General features: G+C 36.8%; 1 protein-coding gene across 4 annotated transcripts in view; it reads right to left on the reverse strand.

The window, feature by feature from the left end:
- LOC148114323 (uncharacterized) overlaps positions 1-21467 on the reverse strand; it is a 196556-nt gene that overhangs the window by 80509 nt on the left and 94580 nt on the right. For 2 of the 4 annotated variants that reach the window (XR_015733991.1, XM_087892638.1), the window contains one exon: positions 8778-9564. The exons of the other annotated variants lie outside the window; for them this stretch is intronic. Coding sequence is in view for 1 of the 2 variants with exons in the window: in XM_087892638.1 (XP_087748764.1) it covers positions 9219-9564 (346 nt within the window). In the remaining variant the exon portion in view is untranslated. Of the gene's footprint in view, positions 1-8777; positions 9565-21467 lie in introns of those variants that run through there. 4 annotated transcript variants of the gene reach the window in all.

Raw genomic sequence — 21467 nt, forward strand, 5'->3', positions numbered from 1 at the left:
AGATCACGGACTGCCCCAGGTTGTAAGTAATGGACAGAATAATGTAGGTAACTTACCCAGTGACTTCCCAAAACTTAGAATTGATGGCATTAATTTACAAGAGTGGTATCAACAGCTTCAGGTTATTTTCATGAAAGAAAATTTACTATTCTTTATAACTAGCCCTCCAAGAAGACCTTGGACTTTAAAAATAGATTGTTTACATCATAGAGCATTTTTCATAATAATATCTAGCGTGTCTCCTGCAATGTATCATAGCATCAAACCAAACCTAACTGTATCAGAAATAATTCAATGCATGTTTAATCTATTTCACAGCGATAGCGTAGCTACAACCACAAGAATGTCTAAGGATTTCTTTTCCTCTAGAGTAAAACCAGGGGTTTCTATAAGTGAGCATTTGATAAATCTAAACAAAATAAGAGCTGAGCTACAATTGAGGGGGGAAGTGATTTCAGATCAAACAATGAAAAGTGTTATTATCAATTCACTTGATCCATCATGGGATAGCTTTATGTCACACTTAGATACCATTAATTTGGGATATTTATCCATAGAAAGTCTATCTAACAAATTGATAGCAGAAGACAATTCAAGAAAAAATCGATCCAGTAACCAAACAGACCACAAACCTTTTAGGAAAGTAGTCTTTCAAGATAAACATAATGAGGCCTTTAGATGCTACAATTGTGGATCCAGGGAACATAGTAGAAGAGACTGCCCCAAAGTCTCAAGAGAGAGACATAGACCAGAATATAGGAGCAAATATAATTACAGACAATCTTCCACAGATAGACACAAATATAGAAGCCCACCAAATTACAAAGAAGGTAGAGGGGGTAGAGAAAATTCAAAAGAGAGGAAATCTGGGTCACTGAATGGGCTAAATAAACAAGACAGCACCAGAACACAGCAGGATGAGAATAACAATTGGCTTATTGATTCTGGTGCAACAAATCACACCACCAACAACAAAAGTATATTATCTTCATTTATAGAAGATAAGTTTGTGATAAAGGTAGCTAATCAAGAAAAGGTTCAAGTACTAGGCAAAGGAAATGTGACCTTGCCTGGTCTAGGGAAAATAGAGGGGGTATTATTAATCCCAGAAATACCTCACAACATACTAAGTGCCATAAAATTAAGCAGAGAATCTGATATCAATATAGTTTTCTCAAAGGGGAAAGCAACTATAGAAAAGAACAAAACAAATGTAGGTACTGTAATGATAAAAGGAGGTCTACCCTATCTGATAACTAAAGAAAGATGTTTACATAACATTGATTCAAATATGGAAGATTGTATTGAAGCAGATGATGAAAATGTCAGTAACAGTGACAATGATGAGTGTAGAATAACTCATGATCACAAAAACACATACAAGGAAAAGAAACCAAAAATAGGTAAACCAATTCATGATGAGTGTGCTCACATCTTACACAGGAAGTTAGGACATGCAAGCTTTCCTGTAGTACAAAAAATGACTGAACACGCAGAAGGTGTCAAAATAAAAAATTGTGAAAATTATTTGGAATGCTCAGTATGTAAGTCCACCAAACTAAAAACCAGTCCCAGACCAAAAAAATCTAACAGATCAACTAACAATATTTTTGATTTGGTACATATGGACTTAGTTGGTCCATTAAGTCCCTCAATTACCTATAGAAAACGTTACTTCCTAACAATAGTGGATGACTACAGCCGATATGGTTTTGTTTACACATTAAAGCACAAGGATGAAACATTTCAGAAATTTAAGGAATTCTACAAACGTATAGAAACACAACATAATATCAGAATAAAGCAAATTATGACAGATAGGGGATGTGAGTTCATGTCTAAAGAATTCTCCCAATGGTTAAAGGATAGAGGAATGTTACATTTCACGTCCAATCCTTTTTCTGCATTTCAAAATGGAGTTGCAGAGAGGAAAAATTCCACACTACAAACCATGATTAGGTGCACATTAGAGGATGCTGGTTTAGGCAAACAATTTTGGTCAGAGGCATTACATTATTCGAATTACACTCAAAATAGAACCTGGTCCAGTATTGTGAATAAGACACCATATGAGGTGATGTACAATAGAAAACCCAAATTATCACACATGCACATATTTGGAGTCACTGCAGACGTACACATACCTAAACAATTGAGGAGAAAGGGAGAAAACGTATCCAGGAGATTAAGATTCATGGGATACGAAACTGGAACCAAAGGGTACAGATTTATTGATAGTAATAACAAATTTATAGTATCCAGAACAGCTGTGTTCCATGAACAGGCCAATTGGTCAAAATTGCACCTTAATGAAATATTTCCTAATAAATGTAAAGATACGATATCTTGCGAGGAAGGAACAACAGAAAATCAAAATATTAACAAAAGTAAGAACAAAACCAAAACTTGGACTAATAGTCAGCATAAAATAAAGACAGACACATTAACAAAAAAGGAAGCTAGATATTTGCATGATAACCATAGCAAGCCTGAAAGAACTATTAGAAACAATAGAAACCAAATACCAAATAAATACAAAGATTACATAATGCATATGAATGGAGAACAAATAACACCTAATACATATGAAGAAGTATTGAAACTTCCACATGAAGAAAGAGAAAAATGGGAACTAGCTATGGAAAAAGAGATGGAAAGTTTACAAGGATTAAATGTATTCACACCTGCGATCGCACCTAAGGATAAAACAATTATAGGTACCAGGTGGATTTATAAAATTAAGAACTTAGAAGGAGGCAATACCTTATACAAGGCTAGACTAGTTGCACAAGGCTATGCACAAAAATATCCAGAAGACTATACTGATACATATTCACCCACAGTGAGAACAGAGAGTGTCAAAACAGCCCTTGTAGTAGCATCTGCACTCAATCTGGACGTATTCCAATATGACATACAGACCGCATACTTACATGCAAAATTAGATAAGGAAATATATGTAAGAGCACCACACAGTCAATACACTAATAAGAACGAAATTTGGTTATTAAATAAAAGTCTGTACGGATTAAAGCAATCCGGCAAAAGATGGTACGATTGCTTGGTAAAAGTACTTAAGACCATGGATTTCAACGCCACCACTGCTGATAACTGTTTCTTTGTAAAAAAGAGTAATGATCATATTGAATTTGTATTAATTTACGTGGACGATATTTTATACATTGGAAAGCATAAAGAGAGCAGGGAAATCTTTGTAAATAAGTTAAATGAACACTTCTCACTGAAATCTCTGGGTAAAGTGAATAAATACCTTGGTGTGCAAATTAACAAAACTAAAAGGGGATTCAAACTTACACAGAAAGATAAAATCATCGAACTCCTAAACAAATGTAACTTAAATAATGCTAAAACCTGTGACACCCCTATGCAAACTGATTTTCTTAGAAACACTGATGAATCTTCCCCTGAGTTTAAAGACAACACATTTTACAGATCAGTTATAGGTTCACTCCTTTATATATCTAATTGGACTAGGCCAGATATTGCATTACCTCTCAATCTATTGTCAAGATATGTTAGTAAACCAACCTTGTATCATTGGGAAGCTGTCAAAAGAATTCTAAGATATCTGAAGGGTACATTAGATTTTTGTTTAATGTTGGAACCCAATAATGACAGAGAACCAAAAATTACTTGTTATGCTGATGCAGATTGGGCTGGTGATACATCATGCAGAAAGAGTACTTCTGGTTATGTTTTTCTATTGAATGATTGTCCAGTTTACTGGTATACTGGTAAACAAGAACTAGTAGCCACTTCTACTACAGAAGCGGAATATGTTTGTTTGTCCAAAGCTGCAAATAACCTTGTATGGTTCAATGATCTGATCACTGATGTTTGGAAGAAACCCACCTTACCATTTATTATGCATGAAGACAATAAAGCGGCCATTGAAATATCCAGATCCGATGCAATTGGACAAAGGTCCAGGCATATTGATATAAAGTTTAAGCATGTGAGACAACTGTCTCAAGACGGATTCATTAAAGCAATACATTGCGATACTTCTGAACAATTAGCCGACATATTAACAAAACCCTTACCTTCTAAACAACACAAATATTTAACTTCTAAATTATATGTATTATATTGTCCTGAATCAGAATGTAATTGGTGTTGTGTAACGAACCGGCATTTAGAGGGGGATTTGTCAGATGTAAATGCCTTATTCTCCAATGTGTAAATAATGTATATATGGAACATCAGAGGTTAACTTATTCTTTGGACTTTAATGTATTCATAACTTACCACTCCCATTCCTAGCTCCACCCCTTGTATATATATAAGGAGCCACCCTCACCATTCTCGTCGCTTCTACCTTGAATATTCAGTGAATATAGAATGCCTATCATAAATAAAAAGAAATATATTTAAAGCTTTAACTTCTAGTTTCTGGTCCAGGTCACATTTTTTCACCATTGTATCATAATAATTGTTCTGTAAGAAAAAAGTGTAGATAGTTCAACAGCGCTTGTTCTGTTCCTCTTTAGGGGACTATTTCACTTTCAAAATTTGGAACTTCTCCCTCCTAAGTGAATTTTATAATTTGGGTTTATTTGGAAAGGATATTTATACAAGTATAATCTGATTTGATGAAGAACAGACTTTTCTTAATGAAAGACTCAAGCTTGTCACATAATTTAGAAGGGATTATTTGGCTGTGATATCTTTTTAAAGTTGATTAAATGATATACAATTTCAATTTTCACTGTAATATTCTTCAAAGAATGAAAGCAGAAAACTAATAAGTATGGTAGGGTATATTTCATTTGTAAGTTTTACTGTTGATTTTGGCAAAAGTTGTCACATGCTGCAGTTAGATTATTTATGTCAGCAGGTTAATTTTCCAATTTATCTTCCAATTTAATTCTGTGAAAATTAAATTACAGATAAGAATACAATAGATGTGGTTATAACAGCTAGTAAATGTTGGGGCATGACAAAATTTTATTGCAGGAAAAGAAATTACATCTAAGCCATTGTTATTGTCACAGACCAGGAGAGCATGACTTGTACCTCAAAAGACTCAGATGCAACCCTTTCAGCAGTGGTCCAGAATTCTTCATGTGATGGAAGGGGAAATTGTTAAGTACATGATGAATTACAATATTGTGTATTTAATTTTATAATTCTATAATTGTAAATTAAATCAAATACATGTTTTGTCCTGGAAAATTTTATGTCTCCCAACATTTTGATCATGGTTGTGCTTGCTGTTCTGGAATCTTATGGTGTTCTTATTGGTATTTGAAAGGTCAGATTGTGTTTTCCTGGCATAAAAATTCATGAATTCTCACGTAGCTTGTCAACTAGATACCAAACACCTTAAAATGAATGAGTAATACTTGATTGTTTCCAAAAAAATGCACTCAACTAAGTAAAGAGCCTTGATGGTACAGTGGTCTAAGCACCCTGTTATTAACACAGCTGCCTGCAATTACTGCTGGTTCGAATCTCTCCAAGGCTCAAGGTTGACTCAGCCTTCCATCCTTTCTAAGGTAGGTGAAATGAGGACCCAGTTTGTGGGGGCAATAAGCTGACTTTGTATAAAATATACAAAAGTATGAAGGCTATTGCTTAACGCATTGTAAGCCGCCCTGAGTCTCCGGAGAAGGGCGGCATATAAAGTAAATAAATAAAAAAAAAATCCATCAGCAATATATAGCACAACCTGTTCTCAATTTCAGCAACATCTTTGCTTAAGGAGCACATGGCAGGCAAGTAGGCCAGTCTATCCTTTAGCTTTACCACAAAGCTTTGAAGGAGGTTACCAGAGAGTATGAGTATTCAAAGTTCTGATTCTCAGGGAAATTTTAATTTAAGACATTTGTGAGAAATTATGTCATAAATCTGCCATGAACAAAGTATAATTATACCGATACCATTTTTTTTTTTATTTAACACAGATTGCTTTGGATCAAATGTTGATGATGTAATTATGGAACTCTGAGGGAGATTGAAAAATTTGTGCTGGAAAACCATATTTTATCTCTCCCTGTGCTAGAAATGTATAAGATAGGATTACCAAATATTTGCACAAATGGGAAGACCAGTAGTTGAAGTTTTCAGTATGTCTTTGCTCCTATTTAGATTTTGTTTTGCAACCCAGAAAGTGAAAGGCTTTCTAAATTCTCCTTTAGTCCTACTACTTCTGTCAAATTTGGAATTCAACCAGCAAATGAAGAAACATGGGTGACCCAGTGCCCATATCAGGTCTGCCAGCATTGTTAGAAAATGAACTCTGATTTCTCTGTTTCAAGACTAACCCTCCCTTCAGCACTTTTGGCACTTTTCACCTTATCTGGTACTGTGACAACTTTATTTGACATTTATTTAATAAAATTATCTTGTTCCACTAACCACACCTTTTATTCACAGTCTTTATATTGGAATCTCTTAGAAAAATATTTTATATCATTATCAGGAAACACACTTCTTTTTTTTATCTTAGGCTTTTAAATGAAGATACAAGATTCCAAATTTATTCTTTAGGTTATATGGAACAAATTACAGATAAGTGAATCAGTAATGAAATTTATAATGAAAATTTCTCAAGTATGAAACATTGGCACAAATTAATTACAGGATTTTACAGCTACTATAGTTTATATCATAAAAACAAAAATGACTGAGGCTTTTTAATTACAGCAGGAATATACTAAATTTTTATAGACTGCCATTTTGTAAAAGATACTTGGAAATAAAGCGCAAATGCCATCCTTAGGTAAATATGCTAAAAGCAATGAATTGGTTCCTTAGATACTGCACTTGGCACAATGATTAATGGAATGAGCTTTTGTTCTATTTACATTTCATCAAAAGTTTTTAAAATCACTCAAGGTCACAAAAGAGACATGAACATGTCGATTTTGAATATGTTATTGTTGCCACCTGTGTCTTGAGACATACTAGGACATGATGTCTTTCATGGAATTTCTCCTTTCCTTGTGAAAGAATTAGGATCTTCAGGCTGGTGTTCTCGGCTTCGTGCTTCCAGGAGCAATGTGAGATCGCAGCTGTCTCTTCCTTTTAACTGCTAGTGGGGGTGTGAGCTGATTGGGTGGGAACTTGGCTGTGTTCTGATTGGGTGGAAGTGTGTTCTGATTGGTTAGGGGCTTGGCTGTGCTCTGATTGAATGGGGGGTTGGTTGTGCTCTGATTGGCTGGGGGTATGTTCTGTTTGGGTGGGGGTTTGGTTGTGCTCAGCACGCACTCTCACACCACCACCCTGCCCAGATCAACTCTGTAGCCAAGACACTCATTTCCAGAACAAAACACTTAGCTGACGAACAACACCTAAAAACCGAACTACACACTCTCACTAACGTACTAACATCCAATGGATTCCAAAGAAATAAGATCACCAACCTAATCCAAAAAGAAACCCCCACTAAAATCCAAGACAGAGAACAAGAAAACGGCAAAGCCCTCCTCCCATACATAAAAGGCACCACAGACAGAATAAGCAAAATCCTCCACAAACATAACATCAAGACAGCATTCTGCACAAACCGAAAAATATCCACCATCCTAAGGAACCCCAAAGACAAAATTGAGTTAGAAAATCAAGGAGTATATGAAATCCCATGCACCGCCTGCCCCACCATATACATCGGACAAACCAACTGATGAATAAGTGCACGCATAGAAGAACACAAGAACTCAGTCAGAAAAGAGGAACCAACTTCTTCCCTGGTCCAGCACCTTAAAGCCACAGGACATGATATTGACTTTAAAAAGACCAGAACTATCGCCAAAACTGAACACTTTAACAACAGAAAAATCAGAGAAGCCATCGAGATAGAAAAATGCCCACACAGCATGAACAAATGAGACGATACCTCCCGCCTACCAGCCATTTGGAAACCCGCCCTTATTGACAAACGAGTCCCTAACACGACAAATGACACCAGAGCCACACTCACGAGAGCCACACAGGATGTCACCACCACACATCCATGCAGAAAGCAGACTCAAACCCACACTGATAATGAGCCACGACCAAGGACCAGAAGCCAGACCGCAGCTGCATCATTAGCCACTTTAAACCCCTCCAATCCATACATGAAGCAGACTGACATCCACCATGAAGAGCTCGCACGGCCACAAACACGAAGCCAAACAACAACAATGCAGCTCACCAGCTCAAATCCCCCTGCAACTCAGACTAAGCTGAGCACAACCAAACCCCCACCCAAACAGAACACACCCCCAGCCAATCAGAGCACAACCAACCCCCCATCCAATCAGAGCACAGCCAAGCCCCTAACCAATCAGAACACACCTCCACCCAATCAGAACACAGCCAAGTTCCCACCCAATCAGGTCACACCCCCACTAGCAGTTAAAAGAAAGAGACAGCTGCGATCTCACATTGCTCCTGGAAGCATGAAGCTGAGAACACCAGCCTGAAGATGACGAATGAGACTTCATCGAAACATCGCCAAGACACTTCCAATTTTACGTGGGAGAAGACCCGACTAACCAAAGACCTACATACAAACACCCGCGAAAACCTGAGAATATATATATATAGTCAAAAGGTTCATTAATTTCTTTTTTTTAACATTTTTTATATTTTAAATAAATATATCAATGTGTGAACAGTGTGGCACCTGAGTGTCATACATTTTAGTACAAATAAAATAATCATATTTACTACATTTGACAAGCATATAGTTCTGGTAATAATACACACATTTATGTTAAGTTGTAATTGTTCTGTACTGAGAACAATGTATGAGAGCGGAGGCAAGGCGAATTAATAACTTTTATTAACAACAATAGCTAACATCAGACCCGCTTGATGTGAGGACCTTGGAGAGCGGGGCAGCTTCTGAGGCACTGACAGTTCTTAAATATGCAGAACTGTCAGCAGTTGGGCCAATCAGGATGTGCCCATTTCCCGCCGGCTGATAGCCGTCGATCGGGCCAATCGGCTGCTCCGTCCTTGTCACGTGTGTGGCCTCCCTGTTGCACACCCCTCTCTCCTTGGATGAGGAGAGAGGTAAGATGTAGTCTCGCATAGTCGGCGAGGTAAGATGGGCTTTCTCCGGTTCCTTCCAGAACGGCGCAGGGCAATACTTTCAGTCAGGTTATGTGGATTTATCTTCGGCACCTCCGGAACTCCTTACGACTGTTCTGCAACTTCAACAAGAGGATCAACTGATGGTGTGGGCCCAGGAATAACTGGTAAGACTACTGCCTGCTGCAGTAGTCTTGAGGGGTAGAAGTTGACGGTTGTTCAGTAGCCTCAGAACTGACGGGGCCGAGTTGGGCCTGACTAGTGCCTGTGTCTAATGGAGGCAAGTGACGGCGCCGGAGTTGGTCCACATTCCTACGCCATGTGCGGCCATCCTCCAGCAGGATCTTGTAAGAGCGAGGCTCTGTTACTGCAATTACTTTGCCTGGAAGCCAACGAGGATCCCCCCCATAATTTTGTGCGTACACCCCGTCTCCTTCGATGATGACTCGGGCGCCGCCACTGGAGTCGGGGCTTCTCGGGGCAGTAGTCAGGATGCAAACAGTCCAGGTCTGTCCGCAGCTGAAATTATATTTAAACCAATTTATTGTCCATCACTATTTAAATATTATAAATCATCCTTAAAGAATAATCTAATTCCAACTAAATTTCTTGTGTAATATATAGCAAGGTTACTAAGCACTTTCTTCCCTAAAAAAAAATATTGATTGTAAGCACAATCACAAAAATGCATTCCTAAATATCCTATCTCACATAGATAAATGAAAAATGAAGCACAATTACATAATATAAAGTACATAAATGTAAGAAAATTTGTAAATAGTGTAAAGATAAAATGCTTAAAAAGTTATGGGGATTGAAATTATTTTTTGGGAGACTCTTGCTGGTTCAAATAAAATTAATTCAGAAAAGCTGTAAGAAAATAATGAATACTGAGGAACCGGAAGCGTCGTGGCGATACTGGCTGGGAAATAGCGAAGCTCCGAAGGGCTTCGCAAAAACCCAGCCAGACAAACCGCTGTCGGGGAGGTCTTTGGACTGGAACCGTCTTGGACAACGGGGGAGAGAGAGAGGCGTCTCAAAAGACCAAAAAGAAGCAGGTGAGCTCCTCGGAAGATTGGAGACAGCTCTTTGACCCGACAGTGGGGAAGGCGGCCATTATGTCTGCTACAGGCTGGGGCAACTGGTTTAAGATGTGAGCAGGAGTGGAGATTAAACAGAGTATTGTTATCAGGTGAGTAATTGGCCAACTCACAGGTAAGAAGAAAAAACTTTTAAAAGCTTGAAAGAAGTCCCAATGACTAATTAGCGGCTAATTGGCACTCGGGAATTTAAGCGAAAGAACAAAAGGAATTTTAAAACTAAAACTAAAGCCTTAAAAGGAACCTTTCACCGGGACTTAAAACTGGATTTGGATGAAATTAAAACAAGACAAGAAAAAAGGAGATATTGAAGTGTTCTTTAAACAACAAAAGGAGAAGAGAAAATCATTTATGTGGACTTACAAAGGGATATTTTGTGGCTGGAGGATTTGTGAATTGGAGAGAAACATCTGCTGGTGGAAAGAAAGTATTGTACTAAGCTTATTTATATCATCATGAGAAAATTCTGGAACTACTGTAGGAGTGTTTTGTTTATATAACTAGAACGTGATTGCAAGAGGAGCGGGGAGAATAAAGACTGAAATTGGAATGGCTCAAAGGAACATTTGAATTGGACACTATCTAGAAAGAAAAAAAAAGAGACACTACATAGATTTCGAATATGAATTATATGTAAAAGAATAATAAACTTAAAAATCCTTGCCTTTTAACATGGGGAATTGGGAAGGAAATAAATGAAAATAAAGATACAGATGATTACACTGGGATTAACAGTGACAGCATAAAAAAGTTGATTATACTGGGATTAACAGTGACAGAATAAAATTATTACATTGGGATTAACAGTGATAGAATAAAAAAGATGATTACCCTGGGATTAACAGTGATAGAATAAAAAAGATTATCACACTTGGATTAACAGTGACAGAATAAAAAAGCTGTTTACACTGGGATTAATAGTGATAGAATAAAAATGGATAAGGGGAATACATCTCAAAAAGGAAGAAAAGAGAAAGAAATGGGGAAGAAAAAGGAGAAGAAGGCAAGGGAATGGGAGAAAGAGAGGAAAGTGTCAAGAAATGGAATTGTGGAGAAATTAAAATAGGAGATAGTAAAAAGGAATTTAAAAGATGAATATCCTAATTAAGAAAAGGATGTTAACTTTAGAAATCATATGTAAAAAGCAATTTAGAAGGAAGATATAGATTATTGTAAAAGGGATATAAGTAAAGATAAAATGAAATATGAGTAAGTAAAAAAGAATAAATACACTATTTAATGTAAAATAGATCAGATGCAATGTGAAAGACAGACTGGACTATATATTTTGTTGTTGGAAGATGTACAAATTCGAGAGAAATAATAGTAACGAAAGAATTAATTGAAATTAAAGGGAAAATTGAAATGGAAAATTAAATAAAATGGAAATGTTAATAAATGATGCAAGTAAGAATAAAACAATACATGTAAGAAATAAAATAGAAGAAAGCTATTGTTAAGGGTTGGAAGGTTATACTAGTAAAGGATTTTAAGATAAAAATGGAATGTTGAAATACATTGTTAATAATTAAAAGATAAAGGGAATTTTGAGAAAATAAATGAAAGAAAAGTTGGGGTTGCCTGGACACCATAGTGGAAAATAGAAAATTGAAAATAGTTACAGCAATAGAGAGAGATGAAAGAGGAGTAGAGGGATGGAAGGGAGGAAGAAGGAGAGAGAGGAATGGGAAAAAAGGAAAGAGGGAAGGAAGGGAGGGGAAATAAGACTAGAAGAGAGGATTAGAAAGGGAGAAAGAGGAGAGGAGAGGAGAGGGAGAAAGGAAGGGGAAGTAGAGAAGGAATAGGAGAAGAGGGAAGCAGAAAATAGAAAGGAAAGAAGGGAGGGAGCTGGAAGAGATTGAGAAGAAAGATTGCTGTACAATAAAAAAGATAAAATGGAAGAAAGGCAACCCTGAACAAGCATAAATGCATTAGGATAAAGAATGAATTATTAAAAAATAAAAGAGAATAAATATGAGTTAAAACAGAAAAATTACAATTTGACGGTGAATAAAGATGTTGTTTAGATAAATAAGCATAGAAATTTTAAGACATGATTAAAAAATGGAAAAAGGAAATTTTGGCAAAAATTGTAACTGAGTAAAATGTATTTTAATATGTTAAATTGTATACGTTATGATATGGCCAATACTCTGTTCATAAAATATCTGGGTGAAAATGGGGGGGGGGGGAACTTGATTCAAAAAAAAAGAAAGAAAGAAAAGAAAAGAAATAATGAATACTGTGATGTTTTACATGAAATAAAATTTAGGGTTAAACAACAAAGATGTTTTATATGTGAACAGGTATTCTTTTTTAAAAAAAAGAATGTAGACTTTTTCTAAGCTGTAATAATTATATTGCACTATGTGCACTATGTTAATAACATCTAGTATGAAGAAATAACAAAAGTTTCATGCACATATTGATACATTACATAGGAATTTATAAAATAATTTTATAGTTTATAAAATCCTATCAAAATTGTGATTTACATTTGTACCTTCTGCTTTGAAAACATCAATCACTCTTTTTGTTACATATGATGAACAAATAAAGGAATACCTGATAGGAGAAACCAGATATTTCAATTGATGGGAGAAGCTTGGGGTGCTTTTGGATTGAGAATAATCCATTTTATAGCTGCTTAGTTTATCATTTATGCATATTTTTTTAAAAAAATATGTTTATTTTAGCAATAGTGAATAGTCATTAATAAATAGCTGTCTCATGGAATTCCCTTTTTATAAATATTGAATTTATTCCTGATCCTCATATCTCTATGTGTGTATACCTCCCTCCCTCTCTCCCTCTCTCTCTCTCTCTCTCTCTCTCTCTCATCTATCTATCTAGTATTTGTACTATATATGAAATGCGCTGAAAGAGATTTTTTTTAAAAAAAATTAAACCTAGTTAAAAAGCACTTCAAGTTTTTCAATAATTTCGTTGTCCAGGTGTTGCTGTGACATTAATTCAGATAAATGCACCATAGAAGATCAAGGGTTGGTCATTATTTTTGATCGCCACAATTCATGCTCAGAAAAGCTGGACACAAATGGTGGAAGGAAAGTCAACCCCCCAAGGTATTGCTAGACAAGGAGCAGGGTTGTGCTTGCAGCCACTTAATGGGAGGCTAACACTCTCCTAGCAAAAGGAAGAATGTTGTACCAGTAACCAACAGCTGGTACGTGGTGATGGCTTATATCGGGGGAAAATTTCATTGGCTCCCAACATGATGGAATAGCCTTTAATTGTCCATATTCCAATACCTATGGAATTGTTACAAGCACTGCTGATAATAAAGGGAAATACTATGGCATTAAAACAATCCTCTGCAACTCAAGCCTCTACAGAAATAGTTAAATGGCTGCTTTGCCAAGACCACATAGTGAAATGTTACTGCTCTACAGGGTAGATTAAAATATGCATTTTCTCCTAATTAAGCACAGCAGCCTCAGCTGGAGATCCTGTCACAAGAAGAGGAATCATTTTTACGGCTAGAAATGTACAGCTCAAGCAAGGATCCGTTTGACAGTACTGCAAAATAAAGTAACACATAGTTTTTTAAAAATGATAAAGCAAGAATTGTGTATGAACCCTTGAATTTCACACAGCTTTTGTGGGGATCTCTGTATAACTAAATGTGCAGAAATTGGATTTGGTATGCTGCATTGGAAGTTGTTCAATACATCATTGTTTGACTAGCAGTACTAACATTTGCATAGGCAAATAATCACCCACTATAGATTAGAAGGAAGCAAAAACAAAGTACTGGAAGTAGAAAACCACTGAAATAAGGATGGCTTCCTGCCTTCTTTTGTCCTTCTTTTATAATAGCAGTTCGAGCTGTAACCAGAATTGATGTTATTGCCTCTGGTTGATAATGTAGCCCCTTCTAATACCAGATCATTTATACCCCTCCCCAAAAATGTCATTTGTAAATCATCCAATTAAATGAAAATTACTTTTTAAGATATTTAAAAAGAAAGATTATTAGGGGTATTGTGTAAATATCCAAAAATGTTTTGTATTATTTTATTTTATTATTTTATTTATTTGTTGTCCATTTTGTATCAAACTCTGGGCAGAAATGTTTTGATGACATTTTGAAATCTGTCAACGTTTAACTCTAACTTTGCAAGAGTTTGTAATTTATTTCTGTCACAGATTCTTGTGAGTTCTCAAGATCTGAAGAACAACTTATTCAGAATGTTTTTCTCATCATCTCTTTTTGCTTTCAGGAGCATTCTTTATAACAGCTAATGAAGTTATTTACAGCTACAAATACTATCTTCTCCTGCTCATTATTAACTAGAATGGAAAGATATTAACCATGGTTTAAGCATGCTGTGTAAAAACTTTACTTTAGTAACTTTCCCCTCTACCCCATGCACCTCGGCAGATATTCATGCTGGCCTCATGACCATGTGAGGAAACGGAAATGAGCACCACCCCTAGAATCGAACACAACTGGACAGGGGATCATTAAGTAATTTAAGTTTTCTTTAGTAGTACATATTACAGAAGGTTGATTTCACATGTTTAACTTTCTAAATATATTTATTTCAAATTTAAAGAGGATAATTATACTAGCCAGTATTTTTTCTGTCTTGCATTAGCAGTAGTACACTTTGGCTTGTGATGGTTATCCAATCAGTTGAGTCAGATTTTTGGTGATTCTATGGGCCCAGTTTCTCTACAGCTTCTGATCTTGCACTATTTCTTTGAATTTTTCTATGCTGTGGCTGGTGTCAGTTTTGTCCAGTCACCATGGTCTTTGACCGCCTGGTTGCCTTTTCTGTGTTAATGTAGAACATAGTACATAGAACATAATTTTCTCTTTCTATTGGCTCTTCAGAGTGCTCTTCTGGTAAATTTTGTCCCATGTTACTTCACTCCTTTCTTCAGTACATTTCTCTGGGTCGTGCCCTGTTCCACTTCAGAAGTCTTCTTAAATTATGTCTATCTCTATTTGGATCCATCTTAGGTTGCTAGCAACCACAATTCATCATCAAAGTTCTTCTCACAATTACCCTAGTTTTTTTTTTTTTTAAAGGCCCCATATTCCTTTGACAGAATAACAGACTTATCTTTCTCCCTCCTATGGGAAAAAATGGCTGAGATTTCCTACTCAGTCTTGTCACTTGTCAGCTCACTAGAATAAAGTATTAGTTGAAGTGTCTGGGCTGCCTTCATACGTTTGTGACAGATTCACAGAAAAGCATGGCTTCCTGTAGTCTGTCACACAAAGTCTTCAATTTTGGGGGCTGCTCAAGCCATTTCAGAAACAAATTGCAACGTTTTAATAAGTCAGATAGTTAAGGATGAATTTATGTTTCGCTTAGTTTTAATTTAGTTAAATGAGATACAAGCTAGTATTTTTTTTCCTTCAGTTAAAAATTTCAAAAAGAAATTAGATGTTCTTGAATCAAAAGATTGGGTACTTCTACAATGGGAATTTCTGCTATGTTTTCTCAGAAGAGAGTAGTCTAGCATTATGTAAAGTTTTTTTCTGGTTTTAATATATAGAATATATATTGGAAGTTATCCCTATCACTACATCTTTTCCTTTCTATTATTGTAAAGTAAAGGTAAAGGTTTCCCTCGCACATATGTGCTAGTCGTTCCTGACTCTAGGGGACAGTGCTCATCTCCGTTTCAAAGCCGAAAAGCCAGTGCTGTCCGAAGACGTCTCCGTGGTCATGTGGCTGGCATGACTAAACGCCAAAGGTGCATGGAATGCTTTTACCTTTCCACCAAAGGTGGTCCCTATTTTTCTACTTGCATTTTTTATGTGCTTTCGAACTGCTAGGTTGGCAGAAGCTGGGACAAGTAAGCTGGGAGCTCACCCTGTTACACAGCAGTAGGGATTGATCAACAAGCTCAGCATCTTAGCTACTGAGCCACCACATCCCTCTTCCATTAGTATACATTTTATCAAATACTGCTTTGCAATTTTTTTCAGTGTACCAATATTATTTTACAACAGTAATATTCCATGACTGAAAAAGAACAAAATCAGAAATTAAGAAGAAAGAGAGAAGTATATATAATGTATAATGTATTTTGAAATTATGGAGTTTTGCATCTCCCACTTCATTTGGCTTTCTCTGTCAAGTTCTATAAAAACAGCTGTGCTCCTGGGATGGGAACTTCATCTCTACCACTGGCTATTTAGCCCATGAGATTGAAGGGAGCAGAAGATCAGAAAAATGCCAGTGCAAGTTCTGTGTTCAAAGAAAGAAAAAAGAATTTAAAAATGCACATAATGCTGGAATGGCAATCACAAGAGATTCCATGAAAAGAACAGATGAAAAAAAAAAAAAGCCTGCTGTTAGAGTTTTAAGGATAAACTCACAGAGATCTCCTAAAATGCTAACTGAAATTTCCTTACTACAAAAAAGAATAAATGAAATTTGCTTTTTGGCCTTTGTTTCTTTTGTACATATATACAATGTATTAATGCTTACATAGTTCTCTCATTCATTTAGCAGCTTGGAATAATCTGCTCTGTTGTATAATTCAAAATATTTGTTTTGTCTCAAAAGCTATTATTTTATTAAAATTATTTTAAGCTACAATTTAGAGCTTGTAATTCAGTAAAGTTTTTGGAACTTTATCATCTTGCTGCATTCAGTCTGATTAAATTTGCTGTCTTTGCTAATATGTACAAAGAGTCTGTGACGACTAAATAATTGCAATAAAATTTACAATTGCAATAAAAAATATTGATGATAACAAAATAATTTTAAAATGATAGTTCAATGGACTGAATATTCTCTGTGCTAGCCTTATGGTTCATCATGATAAGTAAGCAGTTGAGAACTGCTTACTTTTGAAAGACAACTGCAGTTTTGCTGGTACCTTACAAAAGAAGAATTATGATTTATGGTGGGTTGAGAACTGCTTACTAAAACACCAGGGAAAGTTTTCTTGGTTCTGAAACATTTACATTCACATTAAATAGTGTACACTCTTGCCAATTACTGCTTTTGCCATAGAAAGGAATGACACCCGTACTGTTTTCTAAAATACTGGATTGGGAATAGGTAACTTAATAATCAAAGGGTAAATTTAACATTTGGGGCAGACAGTGCAAAATGCATGGTTCTATATCAAATATTGGAGAGCTATATCATAAATATGATGAATCAGTTTGGTATGATGGTCAAGGATTAGGCTAGAGGCCATGAGTTCTAACCCACTTTAGGCATGAAGCCATCTGGCTGACTTTGGGCCAGGTCACTCTCTCTCACCCCTGAGAAGAAGGCAATGGCCAAGAAAACTCCAGGGACTTGTTCAGGCAGTTTCCCAGAGTCAAAAACTGATATGAATGCATCTCTCTCTCACACACACACACCCTCTCCCTCCCCCCCCCTCTCCCCCTCCCCCTCTCTCTCACAAGAGAATTAGCAAAATTTGCAGACGAACACAGGAAACAATGCTATTAGTTCTCAACAATCATGGCCAAAGAGTTTCTAACAGTTTCAAAAAGGAGCCTTAAGGGCCAGATACTCCACTATGCCATGACAAATCTTGTTGATATATATCAGGTTTGCAACACCTTGAGCATTAGCACACCTTAACCCACTTCCTCATACATTATAAATTGAATCTTTTTTTCCTTTGCTTTATCTTTTCCCCTGCAGATCATATGTGCTTTCTAGCTCTTGCCTATTAAAGATGACCCAGAAGCAGTGGCCATGCTGAACAACAGGTTTTATTCAAAGAACTGTGTTCAAGACGACAAATGTAATATTGACTTTACATTTAACTTTCATTACTCATTACTGCATTGATTAAATTTCAGAAAAGGAGCTTAGACGTTCCAATAATTCTAGGTTTAAGCTAATCTCATAGGACGATCAGTCCATAGTTACCGATATCTTGTGGCTTTATCTATTTTAATAAAAGAGCATCCTGAAAAACTTGGAAGAATCATGTAGATTTGATATAAAAATAGTAAGAATAACGTATATTCTTGGAAATGATTTCTTGAATGTGCACAAAAAAATTCTGATCTGTAATTCCAGTGTTACAGAACTATAGAGATACAGAACTATCTGTGTCACCAAGAAACTATGATATATAAATATTAAGTTTTTTCTAAAATGTGCTATATTATGCTTTATGCTGGGAATAATTAGGAAAAGAACTAAAAATAAGTTTCTCAGAATTCTTACTTGTATATGAATCTATGGTACAATCACATTTGAAACATTTTGTATAGATATGGATATGACATTTCAAAAAGATACTGAAAAAAGTGCAGAAAGAGGATTAAAATTATTAGAGGGACAGAATGATATTGCTAAGAGAAGAGATTACAACATTTGTGGCCACATGTCAGAAAGCAGATAATGGAAAAAAGTTTGAAACATTTAAAAGTGTGCACAGCATAGAAAATGTGGACAGTTTTGATCCAAGGTCCACAATCAAAAAATTTGGGTTAATCTACTTACTACCATTTAGGATTGCTAAAAAGAGGTGGTTCTTTATACAATGCATAAAAGTTAAATTGCAATGATTATAATACTTTGATATAGTGAGGGTCACCAATCTGAATGGTTTGAAAAAGAGATTGAATCCCTCATAAAGGATAAAGCTGTCTCTATCTACTAGTTTGATGTTATATACTATTACTGGAATAGTAATAGTATATAACACAAGGAACGCACAAGGAACAACAATCTATCCTGTATAGTTCCCAGATTTATCTGGGTTGAAACAAAACACTTTGAAACAAAAATGGTGTGCTGAAAAAAGCTTTGGCATCTTCTTCCTAAATTAGACCCAGCCAAGCCTGAAGCTGACATACTTCTGTGAAACATCACAGCACATACCTGTCAACCGACTGGCCATCCATAACTCTTTCTGTTCTAGTTTCTGTATTTTAGTTCTAGCAATGCATGAGCATAAATTGTCTTTAAGGGGATACTTGCCCTCTTCTTCACTGGCTTTATTTAATCATTCACTCCTAAAAAATATATCATCCCCCCAAAAAAAGCATTTAATAAAACTACCTGAAGAGCATTTAAAAAGATATATTATATCACAGATACAGTCCAGGTACTGATGGCTTTGATTTATTTTATTATTTTATTTTTATTAATTAAATTTCTATACCGCCCTTCTCCAATAGGACTCAGGGCGGTGCACAGCCAAGATAAAAACAAAGCATACAAAATTTAAGAACAGTATTAAAATAATTAAATATTTTGGCCGAAATTAAGATAACCCAATTTAAAATCAATTTAAAATTTAACTCAGGCCAGCCCAGCTTGTTGAAATAAATAGGTTTTCAGGGCCCGACGAAAAATCCGGAGGTCTGTTATTATACGTAACTCTGGGGGAAGGTTGTTCCAGAGGGTGGGCGCCGTCACAGAGAAGGCTCTCCCCCTGGGGGTCGCCAGCCGACATTGTCTGGCGGACGGCACCCTGAGGAGGCCCACTCTGTGCGAGCGTACTGGCCGGTGGGAGGCTATTGGTGGCAGAAGGTGGTCTCGTAAATACCCCGGCCCTAAGCCATGGAGCGCTTTAAAGGTGGTCACCAACACCTTGAAGCGCACCCGGAAGACCACTGGGAGCCAGTGCAGCTCGCGCAGGAGAGGTGTCACATGGGAGCGCCTCGTCGCCCCCATAATCCCCCGCGCAGCCGCGTTCTGGACCAGCTGGAGCCTCCGGGTGCACCCCAGGGGGAGCCCCATGTAGAGAGCGTTGCAGTAGTCCAGGCGGGAAATGACTAGTGCCTGAGTGACTGTGCGTAGAGAGTCCCGATCTAGAAAGGGGCGCAGCTGGCGTATCAGGCGAACCTGATAAAAAGCCCCCCTGGCCACGGCCGTCAAATGATCTTCTAAAGACAGCCGTGCGTCCAGGAGGACGCCCAAGTTGCGAGCCCTCTCCGTGGGGGCGAGTGATTCGCCCCCAATAGCCAGCGATGGCGTCAGCTGGCTATATCGGGACGCTGGAAGCCACAGCCACTCGGTCTTGGAGGGGTTGAGTCGGAGCCTGTTTCTCCCCATCCAGGCCCGCACGGCCTCCAGACACTGGGACATCACTTCAAGGGCATCGTTGGGGTGGCCTGATGATGTTTCCATAAAAGATTATATTATCAAAGATTATTCCATCAGTGATCATCATTGTCACCATCACTACCATCACCTACTTGCTCGATAAGAAGGAGAAACAACAGCATCTACTCCTGTATAACTTAAGAAGGATACCAGAGGTGGGTCCTAGCAGATTCTGACCAGTTCTGGAGAACCAGTAGTGGAAATTTTGAGTAGTTCGGAGAACCGGTAGTAACAATTCTGACTGGCCCCACCCCCATCTATTCTCTGCCTCCCAGGTCCCAGCTGATCGGGAGGAAATGGGGATTTTACAGTATCCTTCCCTTGCCATGCCCACCAAGCCATGCCTCTCCCACCAAGCCACTCCCACAGAACTGGTAGTAAAAAATTTTAAAACCCACCACTGAAGGATACATATTGAATATGTACGGATATCGATACATACATACATACATACATACATACATACATACATACATACATGCATACATACATTCTTACATATATATTCTGTAGGAAACTCCAAAGTCTGGGGACAGTAGGGCTCAAAGTAGTAAAGTTGGCCATATGCAGCTCCTTTGAAATCAACAGGAAAATGTTATTGATTTGATTAGAGCTGGAACCCTCCAGAATCAAATATAATTTTTATGAACGTGGAGGAGTTGCATAGCCAGTTATTCTTCTCACTCTTCATTCTGGCCTCTCTCTCATTCTCTCTCTCTCTTTATTTGCAGTGTTAAACATTTTGGTTTTTTAAAACCTTATCTTGTCTTTTGCTTCCCTGTTTTAAATGGATAACTCCTAACTCTGTGCCTCATTTAAATCAAACAAAGGAAGGAAGCTGTGCTACTTAAAAAAACATAAAAGGATTTTGTAATAAAAATATTTGAGAAGGGAAGTCAAATTAAGCAAAGGCCATTGTTAAGATTTTTTGTTTTGTTTATGTTCACTCTCTTTGGTTTGATTCAGGTAGTGAATCTAAATTTAGTACGTGTACAGTGAATATTTACTTTACACATGATATCAACTCATTCACCAATTTTAAAATTTCTTCTGGGAAAAGTATTTGCAGGACACTATTGAGAATTTATGTAGGATTTTAACTCAGTTTTTAGGGAACAGACATACTTTAAACCCAATTAATCCTCAAATGAGGATTAGATGAATTTTGTATTTTCTGCATCTGGCATTTGATGATCAGAGAATGTACAGGCAACATTTCTTTTCTGATTTCTTTTGCACATTAACATCC

The sequence above is a fragment of the Pantherophis guttatus genome, chromosome 4 (assembly GCF_059756535.1).
Source record: "Pantherophis guttatus breed Tessera chromosome 4, ASM5975653v1, whole genome shotgun sequence".
Lineage (NCBI taxonomy): Eukaryota > Metazoa > Chordata > Lepidosauria > Squamata > Colubridae > Pantherophis > Pantherophis guttatus.